This window comes from Moschus berezovskii, chromosome 9 (assembly GCF_049115385.1).
Source record: "Moschus berezovskii isolate FMDL1 chromosome 9, NW_MosBer_1.0, whole genome shotgun sequence".
Taxonomy (NCBI): domain Eukaryota; kingdom Metazoa; phylum Chordata; class Mammalia; order Artiodactyla; family Moschidae; genus Moschus; species Moschus berezovskii.
The window spans coordinates 66,328,851-66,350,577 of record NC_142468.1 but is presented as its reverse complement, the minus strand read 5'-3'; the positions used below and the strand labels follow the sequence as shown (position 1 = coordinate 66,350,577).

At 40.4% G+C, this 21,727-nt stretch overlaps 1 protein-coding gene across 6 annotated transcripts in view; it reads left to right on the top strand.

The window, feature by feature from the left end:
• Positions 1-21,727, top strand: part of TMEM62 (transmembrane protein 62) — a 57,417-nt gene that overhangs the window by 3,350 nt on the left and 32,340 nt on the right. For 2 of the 6 annotated variants that reach the window (XM_088839753.1, XM_088839752.1), the window contains exons 2-3: positions 16,084-16,195; positions 17,435-17,572. In XM_088839753.1, coding sequence (XP_088695879.1) covers positions 17,493-17,572 — 80 coding nt within the window. In that variant the 5' untranslated portion in view covers positions 16,084-16,195; positions 17,435-17,492. Of the gene's footprint in view, positions 1-12,521; positions 15,744-16,083; positions 16,196-17,434; positions 17,573-20,082; positions 20,129-21,727 lie in introns of those variants that run through there. The other 4 variants (XM_088839749.1, XM_088839748.1, XM_055437187.2 and 1 more) reach the window with 4 other exon arrangements.

The following is a 21,727-nucleotide window of genomic DNA, read 5'->3' as shown; positions in this document are numbered from 1 at the left end:
AGGGTGGTGAAGTATTGACATTTGGAAGATCCATATAAGTCAATGAACCAGTATTTTCTAAATGACAAATACAGGATGTTATGAAATCCAGCATGGGTAAAAGATCTGTTCAAATTGCTAAATAGACTAGTAGAATTCAATGTTATGGAGTACAAAAATTTCAGTTTCCACATTGAATTAATCTTTAAGATTTTGCTATTGGACCAGTTCTGGTGTAGCTTCAAAGAGTAACAACCACACTTATCTGAAAACACTCCTGCTTTTTCCAACTATGTATCTGTTTTGAGGCCAGAGTTTCTTCATATCTTTGAGCAAAAACAACATATTACAGTAGATTGAATGATGAAGCAGATATGTGAACCCAATTGTCTTCTGTTAAAAAGATTTGCAAAAACGTAAAACGTGGCCACACTTTTTGTTTGTTTTGGAAAACCTGTTTTTCATTTACAAATGTTATTTAACACCAATTGGCAGTTTATTTTAGACAAATTGTTATTTGTAAATTTTACTCAGTTTTAGTTTCTAATACAGTAGATATCAACAGATCAACATAAACAGAAAAATTTTGAGTTACCTAAATTTTAAGAGTATAAAAAGATCTTGAGTCCACAATTTGAGAGCCACTGTCATAGAGGCATTCTTGTTGACTTGGGATGATATTGGCCCAACATATTGTTGTGTGGACAAGCCAAGTTGCTAAAACAGTATGATTCTATCTTGGTAAGACAAATGCATCTAGATATTTAATGAATACTAATCACCAAAATGTTAATCTCAGTTACCCTGAGTAGCAAAATTGTGGAAATTTTATTTTTCTACTTTGTGTATTTTCTTATTTTTCTTAAAATAAGTGTTTATTATTTTAAAATTTAAATCTACCTCTTTTTTAAGTTAGAAAGATTGCTGAATACCCAGTTAGCTAACTAGATAGTAGATATAGATACCCAATCTATCCAGATCACAAATCTCCCTGCTAATGTCTTCCCTGATCTAGCCCATTGTGGTGGGGTCTTTGCCTCCTCTTAGAGGAACTAGTGGCTCTACAGCTCTAATCTGTTAGTTCCTTAAGTGCAGGAACCAAGCCATATACATAGAAATGTCAACTACTATGTTAAAGATATTGATGCATGTTAAAGTTTAACTTTTGGGACGTCCCTGGTGGTCCAGTGGCTAAGACTCTGCTCCCAATGCCAGGGACCAGGATTTGGTCCCTGGTCAGGGAACTGGATCCCACGTGCCACAAATGAGAGTTTGCATACTGCAGCTAAAGATGCTGTGTGCCACAACTAAAACCCAATGCAGCCAAATAAATACATAAGTAAATATTTAAAAATTATATACAAACTCTCAAAAGAATCCTATAATTTTGTTCCTCTTATCACCATTGTACAGTCAAAGAAATTATAGCTTGAACAAGGGAGGTTACTTGTTCAAACCTGAGATTGCTGCTGCTGCTGCTGCTGCTGCTGCTAAGTCGCTTCAGTCGTGTCCGACTCTGTGCGACCCCACAGACGGAAGCCCACCAGGCTCCCCCGTCCCTGGGATTCTCCAGGCAAGAACAGTGGATTAGTAAGTAACAAAATGTAGATTCAAAACCTAGGTCTGGGGACTTCCTTGGTGGTGCAGTGGGTAAGACTCTGCCTGCCAGTGCAGGGAACACAGGTTCAATCCTTGGTCCAGGAAGTTTTCGCATACTGAGAAGCAGCTAAACTCATGAGCCACAACTGAAGCCTGCAAACCTAGAGCCTGTGCTCCACAAAGAGAAGCCCACATACTGCAATGAAGAGTAGCCCTGCTCTCCGCAACTAGAGAAACCCTCACAAAGCATTGAAGATCCAGCACAGCCAAAAAAGAAAACAAAGAGCCTAGATGTGACTGGCTTCAAAAATTGTGCCTTTGAGCACTTCAGTCTCCTACCTTCTATTTAAGAAAGAGATAAGAAGAAGGAAAGAAAGAGGGCAGAAGAAAGAAACTTAAGTCTCTTTTACCTCTTTCTATGTTATAAATGTCTTCATTTCCTGTTTAGGTAGTGGCATGAATTAAGAAAGCATATATGACACTTTGTCACTATCAAGTGCCATACAGATGTATCACATTGTTACAAATGTTTGATTTGTTGATTAAGAAACTAAGTATCTGTTTACCTGTTTAAAAACTATCAGGTAACAGAGAGGTAGTACAACTCTTGTATCCTTTCCTCTTTAGCTCTTGCTCTGTATGCTCCATTGATCCAAGAGGCTTCCAAGATACCTATCTTAAGGGTTTTTTTTTTTTTTTTTTTTACTATATTTTGATGCAGTCATTTCCTTTCCTAAGAATGCATATGAATTTGGTAGTATTATCTTGGGCCAGAGGAATTGTAATTATATGTGAGCTATTTCTGTATTAATGTCTTACAGGGATATAATTTATGGCCTTTATGTATGAAGCTCTAAAGATGGGAGCTGATGATCTCAGAACAGAAGGCAGCTTAGGCCCTCAGGAGCAGAATGGCAGAGGACAGATACAGAGGAGCTTAAGCTTTTGAGAGATGTGGGAAATGACAAACCTAAGCTGCTGATGACTGAAAGGGCTTAGGCTGTGAACCCATGAGAAAATCCATTAACCCCAAGTGTATTGACTCAAGTGCTCTTTAAAACAGTTTTGAGAAGCAAATTTTGCTACAGTTCTCATTTTAGAGATAACAATGGGTCAAAGAGGTTTTTAGATTTGCCTAGTCAATAAACAGTGACAGAGCTGATTGCAGCACAGATTTCTCTGAGGTTCTTAGCCACAAGACTGTATTGCCTGAAAAGTGTGACTTAGCCTGAAACCAACGGGTACTCCTGGAGAAGAGATTGTGACAAAGGAAAGGTAATAGTGGAAAATAACTCTGTGAATAAAGTAATAAAAGAAAGGGCAGTGACTTAAAAGACCTGGGTAGGTGGGGTGAATCATGTGAATAAAAAACCAGGGAGACCCCAAAAAGGCTGCACAGGATTTAAATGAATGTGTTACCTTTACCGAGAATTTTCCAAAACTGCTTTATTGTTTCAGTAAGGCTACAACTGAAGACAGAGGATGAAAAAGATGAGAACAGAATAATGTTTTTTGGGGGGGAGAAAAAAGAAGAATTGAGTGAAAGAAGTGGAGATGAGGCATGAAGAAAGCAAGGACTTGTGACCTGCGTTGAAGGCAAATGGAGTTGGATTACAGAAGAGTCTAAAGACCTTCCCGGCACGAGCCAAAATAAGGCAAAATGAGCAGACAAGAAGGTGAAGTGAGCAGACTCGTGAAAGGAAAAGGGGGATTTAAGAAAATTAGTGGAGATAGAGAAGATAAGCTCTTAACAAACTCATAAAGACATAAAGTAGGATAGTGGCTGTTAGTGGCTCAGGGGTAGGGAGGGAAGAAGGACGAATTAATGTTTCATGGCTACACATGTTCAGTTTGGAATGCTAAAGAGTTCTGAGGAAGGAAGGAGGTGATGGTTGCACAACAAAGTGAATGTATTCAATGCCACTGAATTGTACACTTAAACTTGTTCAGGTGTGAGCTCACTCAGTCATGTCCTACTCTTTGTGTCCCCATGGCCTGTGGCCTGCCAGGCTCCTCTGCCCATGGAGTTTTCTAGGCAGGAATACTGGAGTGTGGTGCCACTTCCTACTCCAGGGGATCTTCCCAACCCAGGGATTGAACCCGTGTCTCTTATGTCTCCTGCATTGGCAGGCATATTCTTTATCACTAGCACCACCTGGAAAGTCCTCAAATATTGTTAAGGTGTGTAAAACAAGGAATGTTACCAACCATTCCAGTTTGACAAGAATTAAGTTGCAACCCACTGCAGTTTCCAACCCTGAAGGGAATTTAAAATGGAGAAAAATAGGAAGCATTCTGTGCTTTGGATATAAGGACACCTAAATAGTTAAGATGCATATCTAACGAAAGCTTTCAATGACCCCAGATTCTTGCATTTTCCCACATGTAGAAAAGCACTAAAATCACTCCCTTGAAATATCTGTTCCTTGTGATTAGCAGTGATCTTTGTATGCCTGACTACATGTTTTTCACAGCAAAACATTCGCATATATACTGACTACTTCCTTGCTTCTTCACATCAGTTTCTTAGAGCTATCTGAGATGCTGTCTCCTGGGCTATGGTTCTCAGCAACGTCTGTGAATAAAACTGAGACTTACTGCTCTTAGGCTGTTTGAGCTTTTCAGTCAGCAGATATATAATGTGTACAGGAGTCCTGGGTTCGATCCCAGGGTAGGGAAAATCCCATAGAGAAGAGAATGGCTACCCACTCCAGTATTCTTGCCTGGGAAATTCCATGGACAGAGGAGCCTGGTGAGCTATAGTCCATGGGGTCACAAAGAGTTGGACATGAATGAGCAGTTAACATATGTATTTTGTCACAGTTTTGAAAACAAAAATCTTTATAATAATCTTTTGATTATACTACTTTAACTCTCTATGGAAATTGAAACCATGCCCCACAGTGACAGGAATAGAATAATGTAGTTACACAGGTAGTTGTAGAAGTCCCAGTAGGGGTCTATAGGTAGAGAGGGAAACCTAGGGAACTTTGGGAGACCACTGTAAGTTAATGATAGCTCAAGAAAGGTATTGGAACATTGTGGAGTGAAGCCGGCTTGACTAACTGTAAATCCATAAATCAAAGCATGAGATATATCTCAGGTCATTAGGTGAAAGAAAAAAATGTTACCACCCTTTTACTGATTTGAATCTGCATGCTGATAGTCCTAGTTTGACCTCATAGGGTCAGACACTCTCATGCCCAATATGAAGGAGGAGCTAATGATGTAAACCTGATGTCTGTCTGAAGAATGAGGAAGAAGGCAGTCTTTTCCCCTACCCTGCTTTCCTTTGATTGTAAAATTGTAATGTTTGCCTGGAAAATCCCATGGGCAGAGGAGCCTGGTAGGCTACAGTCCCTGTGGTTGCAAAGAGTTGGACACGGCTGAGCGAGTTCACTTTCACTTTCAATTTAGCTGGATAGATCCCCTTGCCTGCACACTTGCATCACTTACAAGCTTCCTATATTAATAAATCTACTTCTTGCCATCATTTTGCCTCTTGCTAAAGTCCTTCTGCACTGAGATTCAAAGAACCTGAGTCTCAGTAATTCCAGACATGAGGTGAGTGATTCTAATTAAAAGACCATGGGTTCAAGTCCCAGTCTGGGTTTAGACTGGGTTTGAGTCCCAGTCAGAGATGCACAGTTTCAATAGAGTTAACAGAAGTGGATAACTGATAAAAATTGTTGAGCTTGTCTTATGGAATAGCAGATGGGGTAAAACTGCTATGCTTATAAATGGCCTTCATTGATTAAAGTCACTTTCTTTCTTGTTAATTGCATACTTTCCTAGCTTCACACAGCCCAGTTGTTTTACAGGAACTTGGAGTTAGCTCTTGCCCAGTGCAAGCTAGCCCTGGACTGGTTAGGTCCATTGACCTTTAAAACTCAGAGTGGGCAAGTGTCTGAAAAATAGCTTCTTGATATCAGAGGGGCGGAAAACGCCACCTTCCAATCATGCAAAGCAGTTCCATTTTCAACATGCAGAAACGTAACCCAGATGTAGCTGCACGGAATACATATTACCTCACCTTTTCCCCTACCTCCAACCACCTTTCCCCATGCTTAAGACCACCCTACTAATCCCATAATATCACCGCCTCCCCCCTCCACCCCCGCCTTTGTGAGGCAGATCTGAGACTTGTTCTCCCATTTCCTCACCTGGCTGCACTGTGAACAAACTCTCAGTCATAAAGCTCAGAGTCTCAGTGTTTGGCTTACCGTGTGTCAAGCAAATGGATCTCATTGAGTAATAAGATGACTTCGAAGAACAGTGACTTAATACAATTTCAGATTTTAAAATAAGGTTAGTTTAAGAAATAGTGATCTGATGATAATTTTTACAACTCATGTTTATAAGTCACATAGTTCAACATGTGTATTGTTGACAGTGTATATTGTATTGTGAAATACCCAAGTGATAAATTTTCACTTTAGTTCTAGGAAATTTTCTTTTCATGGTGAATTACTACTTGCTCACTTTATGAGATTACAAGAAATCTAGCTTTCTTCTTTGACTATCAGGAACTGAGAACCAACTTTTATACTAATTTGTAGTGATTAGCTGGTCAAATCAGTATGTCTTTGGAGAATCATTTATCATCATTAAATAAATAAATTCCTGTTTCTTGTTAAAATTAACTTCACTTGTTAAAATTAATTAATTTTTAAAGAATGAAGCAAAGATGAATACTTTTAATGATAAAAGGTACTCTTCACAGAGAAGATAGACATCCTAAGCCATTGGATACCTAAAAACAAAGAAGGATAGCTACATAAGGCAAAAATCAGAAGAAATGTAAGGGAAAAGAAAAAATTATATAATCATAGTGAGACACATTAACATTTCTCTGAGAATATTTTATCAAGTGCAGAAAAAATAAGAATAGGAGCATCTTGAGGGATATCATCAATAATTTAAATAAAATAAAGATTTGTACTTATATTAATCAAATTCAACACAAATATATTTAAAATTTTGTATCTTACACGTTGTTATTTGATGTGCCTAGGACATTTAGAAAAACTGGTAAAAATATAAACATTACTACATTTTGAAAAGTAGAATTCTTTTGTGTGTGTGTGATTCAGTTACATATACACATATATTTGAAATTATTTTCCATTATAGGTTATTACAAGATATGGACTATAGTTCCCTATGTTATACAGTAAACCTCTGTTGTTTGTTGCATATCAATTTTTTTTTAAATTAGGAATCTAGCATTTTGTTCATACTGAGTCAAATAAGTGAAATAAAAATGACATAAATTTTTGAGTTAGGCAAAAATTCTTAAGTTTTCTAAAATATATATACTATACATAGTATATATGTGTATACAAAAGCTTTTCTACTGTGACTGATAAAGGCTTGAAAAGGAACATCAAAAAGAAAAAAAAGAAATGGAGAAATTGGAACACATAAACTAAATGAAATGGGAGCACTGAATATGAAATAGAACAAGTGAAACAAACTAGATAAAAGTAAAAGATTCTCATATAGTCCAGTTGTTTTTAACATGGCTGTCCATTAGAAACATATCTGGAGCTCTGGCCAAAACAATGCAATACCTGGGCATTAGTATTTTTATTTATTTTTTTTTTTGGCATTAGTATTTTTCAAAAAAATTCCAAGATAATTTTGATATGCATCTGGATTCTAAAAAGTGATTGCCGGTTTTTCTATTAAATGATAGTTTTGGTGATATTTTTCTGTTGACCAATCATGATACAATGGTATTAAGTGAGTAATAGTTACATAATCACAATAGTAAAATATGTTTATCAGTTTTCACAATCAATAGACAAGAAATAAAAGATAATTACAATTGCAAGCATAGTGGGAACATGATTAACCTAACGGTATAAAATAATCACCTACAGTGTGGGGGGTCAAGCGGAGTGATGTGGTAAGTGGCGGTGCACATGTGCACTTGTTCAGTCTAAGCCAGTCTGTGTCTTTGGTAGATGCATTGAATCTGTTTACATTTAAGGTAATATCAAAATGTATAATCCTAGTGAAAGTGAAAGTGTTAGTCACTCAGTCGTGTCCGACTGTCTGCGACCCCATGGTCTGCTCATGGAAATTCTCTAGACAAGAATACTGGAGTGGGTTGCCATTCCCTTCTCCAGACTATCTTCCCCACCCAGTGATTGAACCTGGGTCTCCATTGCAGGCAGATTCTTTACCATCTGAGCCACCAGGGAAGCCCCCTGGTAATAATTTTATTACTGTTTTCTTAATTGTTTTGGGTTTATTTTCTGTAGTTTGGTCTTTTCGTTCTCTTGTTTCCAGTGTAGAGAAGTTCCTTTAGCATTTGTTGTAAAGCTGGTTTGGTAGTGCTGGGTTCTCTTAACTTTTGCTTGTCTGGAAAGCTTTTGATTTCTCCATCATATATGAAGGAGAATCTTGCTGGGTAGAGTATTTTGCTGGGTAGAGTATTCTTGGTTGTAGTTTCTTCCCTTTCATCACGTTAAATATATCATGCCATTCTCTTCTGGCTTGTAGAGTTTCTGCTGAGAAATCAGCTGGTAGCCTGATGGGAGTTTCCATGTATGTTTTTTGTCATTTTCCCCTTATTGCTTTTAATATTTTATCTGTGTCTTTAATTTTTATCAGTTTGATTTCTGTGTGTCTTGCTGTGTCCCTCCTTGAGTTTGTCCTGCCTGGGGCTCTCTGTGCTTCCTGGACTTGGTCAACTATTTCCTTCTCCATGTTAGGGAAGTTTTCAGTTATTATCTCTTCGAATATTTTCTCGGGTCCTTTCTCTCTCTCTTCTCCATCTGGGGCCCCTATCATGTGAATGTTTGTGTGTTTAATGTTGTCCCAGAGGTCTCTTAGGCCATCTTCATTTCTTTTCATTTTTTTTTTTTTCTATATTCTGTTCTGCAGCAGTGATTTCCACCATTCTGTCCTCAAGGTCATTTATCCTTTTTTTTTGCTTCAGTTATTCTGCTGTTGATTCCTTCTAGTGTATTATTGATCTCTGTTTGTTTGTTCTTTACTTCTTCTAGGTCTTTGGTAAACATTTCTTGCATCTTCTCAATCTTTGCCTCCATTGTTTTTCCAAGATCCTGAATCATCTTCACTGTCTTTATTCTGAATTCTTTTTCTGGAAAGTTGCATATTTCCACCTCATTTAGTTGTTCTTCTGGGGTTTTATCTTGTCCCTTCATCTGGGACGTAACTTTCTGCTTTTTCATGCTGATTAACTTTCTGTACTGTGGCTTCCATTTTAGTTGCTGTGGGACTGTGTTTCTTTTTGCTTTTTCTGTCTGCCCTCCGATGGAGGAGGCTAAGAGGCTTGTAAGCTTCCTGGTGGGAGGGACTGGTGGTGAAAAAAACTGGATCTTGCTCTGGTGGGCAGGCCTGGCTCAGTAAAGTTTTAATCCAATTATCTCTGGATTTATTTAATCCAGAGGTTGCACTGCACTCCTTCCCTGGTAGATTTTTTGGTCTGAGGTGACCCGGCCCCCATGGTCACCATGGTTGGGTTAATGGCAACTTCCAAGAGGGTTTATGCCAAGGGGGACCTTCCCAGAATGCTGACCGACAACTCCACAGGAGACCCTCCAGTACTAGCAGGTAGTTTAGTTCAGTCTTCTGTGGAGTCAGTGCCCCTTTCCTGAGTTTTGATGGCGCGGTTTTGTTTGTGCCCTCCCAAGATTGGAGTCTCTATTTCCCCCAGTCTTGTGGAAATCTTGTAATCAAATCCCACTGGCCTTCAAGGTCAGATTCCCTGGGGATTCCTAGTCCCTTTGTTGGATCCCCAGGCTGGGAAGCCTGACATTGGGTTCAGAACCTTCATAACAGTGGGAGAACTTCTTTGGTATTATTGTTATCCAGTTTGTGGGTCACCCACTTGGCGGTTATGGGATTTGATTTTATTGTTGTTGTGCCCCTCCTGCCAAACTTGTTGCAGCTTCTTTGTCTTTCTAGATGGGGTAGCTTTTTTTGGTAGGCTCCAGTGTCCTCCTGGAGAAGGCAATGGCAAGCCACTCCGGTACTCTTGCCTAGAAAATCCCATGGATGGAGGAGCCTGGTAGGCTGCAGTCCTTGGGGTCGCTACAAGTCAGACATGACTGAGCGACTTCACTTTCACTTTTCACTTTCACACATTGGAGAAGGAAATGGCAACCCACTCCAGTGTTCTTCTTGCCTGGAGAATCCCAGGGACGGGGAGCCTGGTGGGCTGCCGTCTATGGGGTCGCACAGAGTCGGACATGACTGAGGTGACTTAGCAGCAGCAGCAGTCAGTGTCCTATTGATGGTAGTTCAACAGTTAGTTGTGATTTGGATGCTCTTGCAGGAGGATATGCGTGCACATCCTTCTGCTCCACCATCTCCTAACTATGTTCACTTTTGTTACTGAACAAATTTCATATTCACTGGTGCACAGTGAGGCCAAGTAAATAAAAATATTGGGACTCGGAGCAGAGAAAGGATTATTGCACGGTCAAGCAAGGAGAATGGGTGACTCATGCTCAAAACCCCTGAACTCCCTGTTGGTTTGGGGGGAAGAGTTCTTATAGGCAAAATTGGGGATGAGGGCTGTAGGATGTGTGGTTTCTTCTGATTGGTTGGTGGTGAAGTAACAGGGCAGTATTCCAGGATTCTTGAGCTCCCATCTGAATTTACCATCCTCCACCTGGGTGGGAGCTTTAGTTCCTGCAGAGGAACACAAAGGTATTGTTATGTATATATTTCTTCATGAGGAACCATGACCTTGGAACTCAGGCGAAGTCAAGGAGGCGGAATGGAGCCTGACTGAAAAGAAACAGACACAGAAAGCTTTTGTACCCTAGAGAACCCCATAAGGTCCTGCTCAGTTTCACTTTAAACACCTTGAGTGAAGCAGCTTCACTCAGTGTAATTCAGTACCTGAATTTCAAACTGATCACCTTTGTAACTTTAAACCATGTTTTTCTGTCCAAAATGTCTATTCCTATCCATCATATAACTTCTTGTTGTATTCCATTTCTCAAAAATGACTTTCATATCTTTGAGGTCTTGTTGTTCAATCACCCAGTCGTGTCTGACTCTTTGCAACCCCATGAACTGCAGCCCAGCAGTCTCCTCTGTGCATGAGGTTTTCCAGGCAAAGAATATTGGAGTGGGTTGCCATTTCCTACTCCAGGAGATCTTCCCTACCGAGGGATCAAACCCACGTCTCCTGTCTCCTGCATTGGCAGGCAGATTTTTACCACTGCGCCACTTGGGAATCCCCTAAATGCTGTTAGTTAAAAGTCACACAGTCTGATATTCTGTTATAGCAGCTTGAATGGACTAAGACATCCATGTTGTGTATGTGTGTGCTCAGTAGTGTTCCACTCTTTGAGACCCCATGGACTGTAGCCTGCCAGGCTTCTCTGTCCATGGGATCCTCCAGGCAAGAATAACAGAGTGGAATACTGTTTCCTTCTCCAGGGGATCTTCCTGACACAGGGATTGAACCTGCATCTCCTCTGTCTCCTGCATTGCAGGTTGATTCTTTACCACTGAGTGCAGTGTTAGACAAAATAAAAAACTTTATTCATATATGTCTCTACACACACAGTATAGCCCTCGTTTTTTCATCACTAAAATTCCAAATTTTATCATTAACTTTTAATCGTCTTCTTTAACTGTGTTCTTCCTTCAAATATCCAACTGAAACTGTGCAACTCAGATTGGGACTTGAACCCATGTTCTTATGACTGAGATCACACACCTGGTCTTAGGACTTAATGAAGCTCAGCTTCTTGATGTCTCATGGCAGAAACAAAATAATAGGTAGAAATTGCTAGGCAGTCAGTGTAGGACTCTGAGATCTCATTCTTGTTTTCAATACACATCTTGCTCCATTAACCTAAAGCTATACCCTTTGTCCCGAATTCCTGGAATGTGTCCTTGGTCTGATAAATTATCAGCACTCAGATCCAGGGAAGGGCAGTAATTAACTTCCCATATACCTGAGAGAAAAACAACTAGTGATCATTAATCCTTAGCCCACACATCTGGTCCATTGTAAAATGGCTGAAAGTGAAAGTTACTCAGTCATATCTGACTGTTTGCGACCCCATGGAGTATGCAGTTCATGGAATTCTCCAGGCCAGAATACTGGAGTGGGTAGCCTTTCCCTTCTCCAAGGGATCTTCCCAACCCAGGGATCAAACCCAGGTCTCTCGCATTGCAGGGGGATTCTTTACCAGCTGAGCCACAAGAGAAGTCCAAGAATATTGGAGTGGGCAGCCTATCTTTTCTCCAGCAGATCTTCCTGACCCAGGAATTGAACCAGGGTCTCCTGCATTGCAGGAGGATTCTTTACAACTGAGCTATCAGGGAAGCCCGTAAAATGGCTAGGGGTCATGAAAAAGAGAGGCAACTTAATATGAGAATCAGGAGAAGCCATAAAGATGTTAAGCTAAACATTGTGACCTTTAAACTGATTGGTTAAAAATGATGTATTTTAAGGACAGGAGCCAACCAAAAATGTACAGATTAATACTAGTAAGGATATTAATCTGGGAGGCCAGGCCTCCCTGTCCATCACCAACTCCCAGAGTTTACTCACACTCATGTCTGTCGAGTCGGTGATGCCATCCAATCATCTCATCCTCTATCGTCCCCTTCTCCTCGTGCCTTCAATCTTTCCCAGCATCAGGGTCTTTTCCATTGAGTCAATTCTTCACATCAGGTGGCCACAGTATTGGAGTTTCAGCTTCAGCATCAGTCCTTCCAATGAATATTCAGGACTGATTTCCTTTAGGATGGACTGGTTGGATCTCCTTGCAATGCAAGGGACTCTCAAGAGTCTTCTCCAACACCACAGTTCAAAAGCATCAGTTCTTCAGTGCTTAGCTTTATTTATAGTCCAACTCTCATGAAAAGACCCTGATGCTGGGAAAGATTGAAGACGGGAGGAGATGGGGATGACAGAGGATGAGATGGTTGGATGACATCACCGACTCAATGGACATGAGTGTGAGTAAACTCTGGGAGTTGGTGATGGACAGGGAGGCCTGGCTTGCTGCGGTCCATGGGGTCTCAAAGAGCTGGATACGACTGAGTGACTGAACTGTACTGAGCTGAACTGAACACTCACATGCACACATGACTACTGGAAAAACCATAGCTTTTACTAGATGGACCTTTGTTGGCAAAGTAATGTCTCTACTTTTTAATATGCTGTCTAGGTTGGTCATAGCTTTTCTTCCAAGGAGCAAGCGTCTTTTAATTTCATGGCTGCAGTCACCATCTGCAGTGATTTTGGAGCCCAAAAAAATAAAGTCTGACACTGTTTCCACTATTTCCCCATATATTTACCATGAACTGATGGGACCAGACACCATGATCTTAGTTTTCTGAATGTTGAGCTTTAAGCCAACTTTTTCACTCTCCAATTTCACTTTCATCAAGAGGCTCTTTAGTTCTTCACTTTCTGCCATAAAGGTAATGTCATCTGCATATCTGAGGCTATTGATATTTCTCCCGGCAATCTTGAGTCCAGCTTGTGCTTCATCCAGTCCAGCATTTCTCATGATATACTCTGCATCATTACTCATAGTGTACTCTGCATCATTACTCATGATGTACTCTGTATTAAATAAGCAGGGTGACAATATACAGCCTTGATGTACTCCTTTCCCAATTTGGAACCCGTCTGTTGGTCCATGTCCAGTTGTAACAATTGCTTCTTGTCCTGCATACAGATATCTCGGGAGCCTGGTCAGGTGGTTTGGTATTCCCATCTCTTTAAGAATTTCCCACAGTTTGTTGTGATCCACATAGTCAAAGGCTTTAGCGTAATCGATAAAGCAGAAATGGATATTTTTCTGGAACTCTCTTGCTTTTTCAATGACCCAACGGATGTTGGCTATTTGATCTCTGATTCCTCTGCTTTTTCTAAATCCAGTTTGAACATCTGGAAGTTCATAGTTCAAGCACTATTGAAGCTTGGCTTGGAGAATTTTGAGCATTACTTTGCTGACATGTGAGATGAGTGCAATTGTGCAGTAGTTTGAGCATTCTTTGTCATTGCCTTTCTTTGGGATTGGAATGAAAATGAACTTTTTCAGTCCTGTAGCCACTGCTGTGTTTTCCACATTTGCTGGCATTTGAGTGCAGCATTTTACCAGCATCTTTTATTATCTCCTAAAAGATCTTGGACCTAGTTGTTTCTAATCAATTTATGTCATGTCTTGGGGCTGTGTCAATACTTGTAAAGGTTGTTCCTGCCCACTTCCTTCTTGTTTCACAATCAGTCAAATTCGGTAGTTTCTATCTTTACAATCCTTCTTTTCTAATCTCAGTGTCCCACTCTTTCTATGTTAGGGCTTTGTAATTACCCACTACCTGGATGTCTTGGTCCCTTCCCCAGTGACTCGGCAGCAAAGAATTTGCCTGCAATGCGGAAGACACAGGAGACACAGGTTCCATCTCTGGGTTGGGAAGATCTCTGGGAGGAGGAAATGGCAACTCATTCCAGTATTCTTGCCTGGAAAATCCAATGGACAGAGGAGCCTGGCCATCTATAGTCCATGGAGCTGAAAAAAAGTTGGATATGACTTTGCGCTCACACACACACACACACCACGGTTGTCTTTGTTCATTCACGCTGCTATAACAGTATCACAGACGGAATCGTTTTTAACTAACAAATTTATTTCTCACTGATCTGTAGGCTGGAAATTTAAGATAAGGGTGCCAGCTTGGTCATGTTCTGGTGAAGACAGTCTTCCAGGTTGAAGACTGCTGACTTCTTGCTGTGCCCTTAAACTTGGGTGGCCACAGTCCACAGTGGCTTGAAGCAGGACTTTGGTTCCTTAGCCAGGATTGAAGTCAGGGTATGGCAGTGAGAGCCCTGAATCCTTGCCACTAGACCAGTAGAACCAGTGGCCAGTAACAAAGCCTTGGCCAGTTGGCTTTGTAGAAATGAATTTCCACAAAGAGATGGAAAGTAGTGAAGCAAGTACAGTGTTTAGAGAGGAAAGAGTACATGTGGCTAGACACACACGAGTGGTCTCAAAGAGAGTCATGCCCTCCTGGTAGTTTGAATCACTTATATGGGGCATTTCTTCCCATTTCCCTCTGGCCAATCATCTTGCTTTATCTGGGTTTGAGTCCATATTTGGTTTACCTCAGGGTCCTCCCATGTGTGGAGTTTCCATGGTGGTTCAGTAGTAAAGAAGCCACCTCCACTGTCAGAGATGGTTCAATCCCAGGGTTTGGAAGTTCCCCTGGAGAAGGAAATGGCAACCCACTCCAGTATTCCTGCCTAGGAAATCCCACAGACAGAGGAGCCTGGTGGGCTACAGTCCACGGGGTTGTAAAAGAGTCAGACACTGCTTGGTGCCTAAGCAACAATACCTAGCCCATAAGAAGTATTTTTAAATGTATTAAACGAATGGCACACCACTGTTTTAGAGCATTGTGTAACCAAGCGCACATGAAATCAGGTTTAAGAAAAAATTTTTCTCACAAAGTATATGGATGAAATCTATAGAAAACTTACAGCGACGTTGTTGATAATCAGAAGGGACCAGAGGAAGCCACCAGCCACTTTGTACAGCGATTTAAAAAGCGTCCTCATACAAACTTTGATTTTCACAACAACCCTGCAAAGTACGCTCTGGAGGTATTATTAACGCTGGTTTACGAGGAAACCCACCACCTAGGTCAAGCGTGATTGACTAAGGCGGAGCCGGGACGCTCGCCTCCGCCTCCCTGACCTAGGATCCTTCCCTGCCGCGCCTGGGCAGCCGCGAGTGGCGCTGGGGGACTCGGTTTCCTTTTCTTCCCGTGTCACGTTTGCACACCGATCCTAAAGGCGCGGCCCGCTGGCAGGTGCACGGCCAGGCGCAGGTGCAGGCAGCGGCGGAGCAGCCCGGCGCCCTAGGCCGCGCGACCCTAGAGTCCGGAAGTGCAGCCACAGCAGTTCCCTGCGGGCGCCGCTGGGTCCCAGCCCCGGCCACGCACAGGAGGGCCGCGCTCCGGCGGGCTGAATGGCCACAGGGCTGGCCGTCAGGGTTGTCGCCGGACTGGTGGCCGCGGCCTTGGCGGCAGTGTTCTTGGAGCACTACGGCCTGGCAGGCCGGTCTTCATCACTGCCCCAGCCCCGCACTCCGCGGAGCCCGCATCCTGCGCCGGGTCCCGGAGCCAGCAACATCTTCTGGGGTCTGCAGGTGACGCAGCGGGCGCCCAGGCTGGGGTGGGGGTGGTGGTGGTGGTGGTAGTGGTGGTGGGGCGCATGGGGTTTCAGAGCGGGCACCAAGCGGTATGAGAGGCCAGCAGTTTCCACCGGGGGCGCGACCCGCTCCTGTTCCGGTCCAATCTCTGCGTTGGGGGCGGGGTGGTGGTGGTGGTGCTGCTGCTGCTGCTGCTCGTGCTTGGTCCCCCATGGGGGATCGTGAACGCTCTGAATCTTTTCCTTTTTCTTTCCGCCGGAGAGAGCCCCTGGGTCGTCTCGGTCTGTGCCGCCTCTTCCTGACTCAGATCTCTCTGTTCAATACCCGCTTTCGGCAGATATCCGACATTCACCTGAGCAGGTTTCGCGATCCAGGCAGAGCTGTAGACTTAGAGAAGTTCTGTTCTGAAACTGTTGACGTCATTCAACCAGCTCTCGTCCTAGCAACAGGTAGGGACGATTGCCGTGCTGTCCTGTTGTCCTGTGGTCCCAATGGTAGAATGCAACCAGTGCTGCAACCTTTTAACTGAGGTGCGTTAGGAAAACTTTAGCTGCAGCCTCAGGTGAGCCCCCCTCCTGTAGAGGAGATGGGATATTGTAATTTCCTTTACCTGTGGATAACGAGTCAAGATCAGGGCCAAATGACTTGCCATAGCAAGGTTTCGTCCTAGCGGTAGAAGCAAGGCACGTGATTCTCACGTTAGTGTTCTGTCTGCAGGAAAGGCATTTAACCAGGAATGAAAAATTCTCATCTTCTGCTTATATTCTTGTTCTTTTTTAAAATTAAACTTCTCCATTTTCTTTGCAGTATTAATCGATCTTATACCGTCAGTTGTTTGATGGACCCCTTTTTTTTTTCACCCCTTCCTACTTCTGTGACTTGGTTCCCTGGAGTGTTCAAACCCCAAACCGTTTGCTCCCAACTGTGTTGAAGAAGCAGCTAAAGGAGCGTCTATCCTGGCCCTTGGGAAATTCTTCTTCCACCTACCTTACAGAAACATCTCTGCCGATATGATGAAGTCCTCATTTTATGGATGATCTCAATTTCAAATGCTTAATTTCCTGGAAATTTTCTATTTCATTTTCCAAGCTACACCTTCCAGATTTTCTTGCTGTAAAATTAATACTTTGTTAGATCACACTTCCTGATTGGGGGTTTGGAAAATTAGGTTGCCATAGATATTAGGCAACTGCCCAAAGTGTTCGAATTTATTATTAAAGAGTTTTCATTTTATCAGAGTTTCAAGATGCATTTTGACGGCTCTCTTTAAAGGTATAATTTTCACAACCCATTTCTAATGTAACAGGAGGTTAAATAGGCACTTGTTGACCTGACCTGTAAGAAACAAAAAATCCATGCTGAGAATCTTGTTTTATTTTTTTTAGGCTGCACTATGTGGCATTTGAGATCTTAGGTCTCTAACCAGGGATGGAACCTGTGCCCTCTCCATTGGGAGTGTGGAGTTTTAACCACTGAACTGCCAGGAAAGTCCCAAGAATCTTATTATTATTTTTTCTGAGAATCTTAATTTAGGTGACTTGCTTTGGATGCAGGTGGATTCATAGTGGTTATCCTTAAACATGTTGAGTACTTTGAATATCTTTGTTTTTCAGTGTGCATTAAAAAATAGTTGAACCACAGTCCAGCTTTACTTTGCATTGTGATTACCTTCTTTTGTACACCTACAGGAGACCTGACAGATGCCAAAACAAAGGAAAACTTGGGATCCATGCAGCAAGAAGTAGAATGGCAAACTTACCAGAGTATTCTGAAGAAGACAAAAGTCACGCAAAAAACCAAGTGGCTCGATATCAAAGGAAATCATGGTCAGAGTGAAGTCCTACTTATAATTAAGACGAGATCTTTATAGGAGCCCAGATTCTCCAATTTAAATAGTAAAATTATAAAATGGGACATTGTAACATAAGTTTACATACACTGAAGACCACAACTAAGAAATACAATTGTAATGTGTGATTTTAAAACTTCATATGTCACTATTAGGCCTTGAGGGGGACGTTGGTATGGTTTCTTTCTTCTTTACATGGAAGAAAAGCATATAGCAAAATCCTCAATTTCAAATGCTTAATTTGAAGGAGGATGTTTAAAAAGATATAATTTTGCCAAGTGAAAGAAGCCAAATCCATAAGTCTATATACTGTATAATTTCATTTGTATGACATTCAAGAAAAGGCAAAACTATAGACAGAGAACAGATTGTGGTTGCCAAGGGTTGGAGATAAGGAGGCTGACTACAAAGAACCATCGTGAGATAAGTTTTGGGGGTGAAGATACTGTTCTGTGTCTTGAGTGTGCTTATAGATACATGACTATATGCTTGTCAGTATCTTTAGAACTGTACATCACAAAGATTGAATTTTGCTATATATATTTAAAAATTTAAGTGACAAATATATCCACATATGCATAGAGAGAAATGGAGAACTCCTTCCCAATATTTTAGATTGTGATTTTTACGTTAATAAGAAAATGAGCTATTTTCCAAGAGTCCTGATGGTAAATTTGTTTGTTTCATAAGGGTTGACTTTCTTTTCGGTTATTTAAGTATTTCATTTGTCTGCTTCATTTTGTTATTCATTGCTGATAAATACCTATTTATAGATTTTTTCAAAAGGTATATTTATAAATTCTCTCTGGTGAAATACACAGCTATTAGTTAGATCAGAAAATGCTCTCTATAAAAACAGCTGATCCTTTGCTCACGGCAACTGGAGAAAGCCCATGTGTACAACAAAGAAGACCCGGTGCAGCCAAAAATAATGAACAGATAAATATTAAAAAAACAAAACAAAACAGTTGACCCTTGAACAGTGTGGAAGTTAGGGGGACCAACTACCAGGCAGTTGAAAATTTGGGTATAATTTTGCAGTTGGCCCTCTGTATCTGCAGATTCCACCAACTAAGGATCTGTAGTACTGTGATATGTATTTATAGAACAAAATTCACATGTAAGTGGATTTGCATAGTTCGAATCTGTGTTGTTTAAGTGTCAACTATAGTTCTTACAAATCGGCCAGAAATTATAATTAAAGATAGGGTTCTGGCTTACAACTTTCTCTGGTATGTTTACATTCCCTTTTTTTTTTCCTGATCTTAATTAGGGGTACTGGTCAAATTCTTTTGCAATAAAAAGCAAATCTGTGTATATCAAAGTTTTCCAAGCCAAACTACTGACGTATTTTAAGTAACAGGTATCAAATGGAGTTTTGTGATTAAATAATTTGGATAGTCTTTTGGAGTTCATAATCATTTAATTTGACTTGTATAGGCATAAATGCTAATGGTATATATATGTGTGTGTGCATCACCGACTCGATGGACATGAGTTTGAGTGAACTCCGGGATTTGGTGATGAACAGGGAGGCCTGGCATGCTGTGATTCATGGGGTCGCAAAGAGTCGGACACGACTGAGCGACTGAACTGGACTGAACTGATGCATGTATACACACACACACACACACACATATATACACATACATAAATCTTTATTAAGATTTAACTGTAACAGCGAGTTCCTTGGTGGTCTAATGGTTATGATTCAGTGCTTTCACTTCCGTGGACTGAGTTGAATCCCTGGTCTGGAAAAAGATCCTGTAAGCCATGCCATGGGGCAAAAAAAAAAAAAAAAGATTTAACTGTCACAGAGTTGTTCTCTTAAGCAAGAGGATTATATACATGATAATGTTTCTTTTGGCCTAAATTGAATCTACAGCTTATTCTCTTAAGTTTATTAGAAATGTAGTGGATTCTTGGAAGTCAAAACTGATAAACAATTTTAGCTATTGCAGTCAAGCAATCAAGCTCTATGAAATTCTATTTCCAGATAAGTATTCTATGATGTCCTTAACCTTTTTGCTTACCATTATATAACTTCTTTATTACTGAGTCTTTTTAAAGATTTAAGAAGAGAGGGGCTTTGGCCTTATTATCAAAGTCATCTGCTGTTTAGAAGTCCTTGACATGGATCCATATATCAGCCATGAATCCAGTTCCTTCTTGACTTCCAGAGTCACATGATTAAAATAATAGCAACAGTGGTCCAGTTTTACAACATCAAATTGATTTATTCTGAGTAATGCATAATTCAAAGTACTTATTCTTCTTCAATATACTAGATGCCTTAAATAAGTTTCCAGATAATCTGAATTCTATTAAGTTATCAAGTTTTAAAAATTAGAATTAAATGTCAGTCTAATTAATTGACATCTGTCATCTAAAGTGTTATTGAAAGAATTGTCATTTTTCTTCAGTCATTAACATGTTTGCATTTTTCTTTTTAATATAGATGATGTTTGCTCTTTTCTTTTTAATTAGATGCATTCAACATTCCAAGTCTGGAGAGTGTTGAGAATTATTACAGGTACTGTAATGAACAGAAGATAGACAACAATGTAGAGTTTGTGTTACAAAGAGGGTACAGTCAATTCACTTAATGGGTGATAACATTTTTTAACTGAGAAAAGAACCTCTGATAATTTAAAAATGGAGCCTTTTAGTTGTTTATCATTATTATTTTGGTGATTCATTTGTGTTTGTTTGCTTAGACCACCCTTTATTCTTTTCATTTTGTATAATTTAATGCTTTTTGTTGGTTAATGGTACTATTAAAATTTTATGCAGACTTTTTTTTTGCTGTTGATATACAGCAAAAGTCATTTAGATCAGAGCTTGTCAATCAGAGTACTGTGGACTTGAAGAATACTAAGCTACTGATTCTCTTAGCCTCTGGGGTGGCTGAAGAGCCCAGTTGGTCTCTTCTGGGTGCTTTGTCCAATATGTCATACAAATTTTTTTTTTTTAACTTATGTGCATGAATATGAAAAAGGCAATGAATATGAAAGGATCTTTGAATCAGAAAGCCAATTTTCTAGTTTCAATGTATTAGAATTCTTCTTTTGGCTGTAATTTCACTTTTTGTTCCTGTAGCTTTGTTCTACTTTGTCAGTTAGTCAAGTAGTGAGTATTAAGAGTCTATCATTAGTTGGCTAGTATGAGAGAAACAAATATGCCCTCTATCTTCAAGTGAGTCTAGCTAAGGTAGATGAAAATTGTTCAGGAAATGGTTAGAAAAGAACATAAAGGAATGGCTGATGAACTGCTAGATTATTTGTTACACTTAATTATCACTATGAGAAATTAGAAAAGGCAGACATCAGCATGGGGTAGACATATAGCAGACTTCATTTTCCATTTTTGTATTTCATTGAGATATAATTGACATATAACATTATGTAAGCTTAAGGTGTGCAGTGTGTCAGCATGATTCATTTATATATTGCAATATGATTATCACATAAGGTTAGCTAATATCTCTATCACTTCACATAGTTATTGTTTCTTTTTTGTGGAGTAAACAATTAAGATCTGGTCTGTTAACAACTTTGAAGTTTATAATACAGTATTTTAAAATTATAATATCTACACTGTGCACTAGATCTATTTATCTACTAGTTGCAAGTTAGAAAAGACTTTGTAAAAGTAGTGAAAATTGTGTCCAGTCTTAAAAGATGGGTAGCCTTTGGAGGAGTAAGAAATTCTGAGGGGTATATTTTAGGCAAAAGGATGAGTATAAACAGAGCTTTAAACACTAGAATGAGGTTTTGAGTGCAGTAAGAGGAGAGTGAGAAGTTTGGCTTGAAGCTCAACATTCAGAAAACGAAGATCATGGCATCCGGTCCCATCACTTCATGGGAAATAGATGGGGAAACAGTGGAAACAGTGTCAGACTTTATTTTTTTGGGCTCCAAAATCACTGCAGATGCTGACTGCAGCCAGGAAATTAAAAGATGCTTACTCCTCGGAGGGAAAGTTATGACCAGCCTAGATAGCATATTAAAAAGCAGAGACATTACTTTGCCAACCAAGGTCCATCTAGTCAAGGCTATGGTTTTTCCCGTGGTCATGTATGGATGTGAGAGTTGGACTGTGAAGAAAGCTGATCGCCGAAGAATTGATGCTT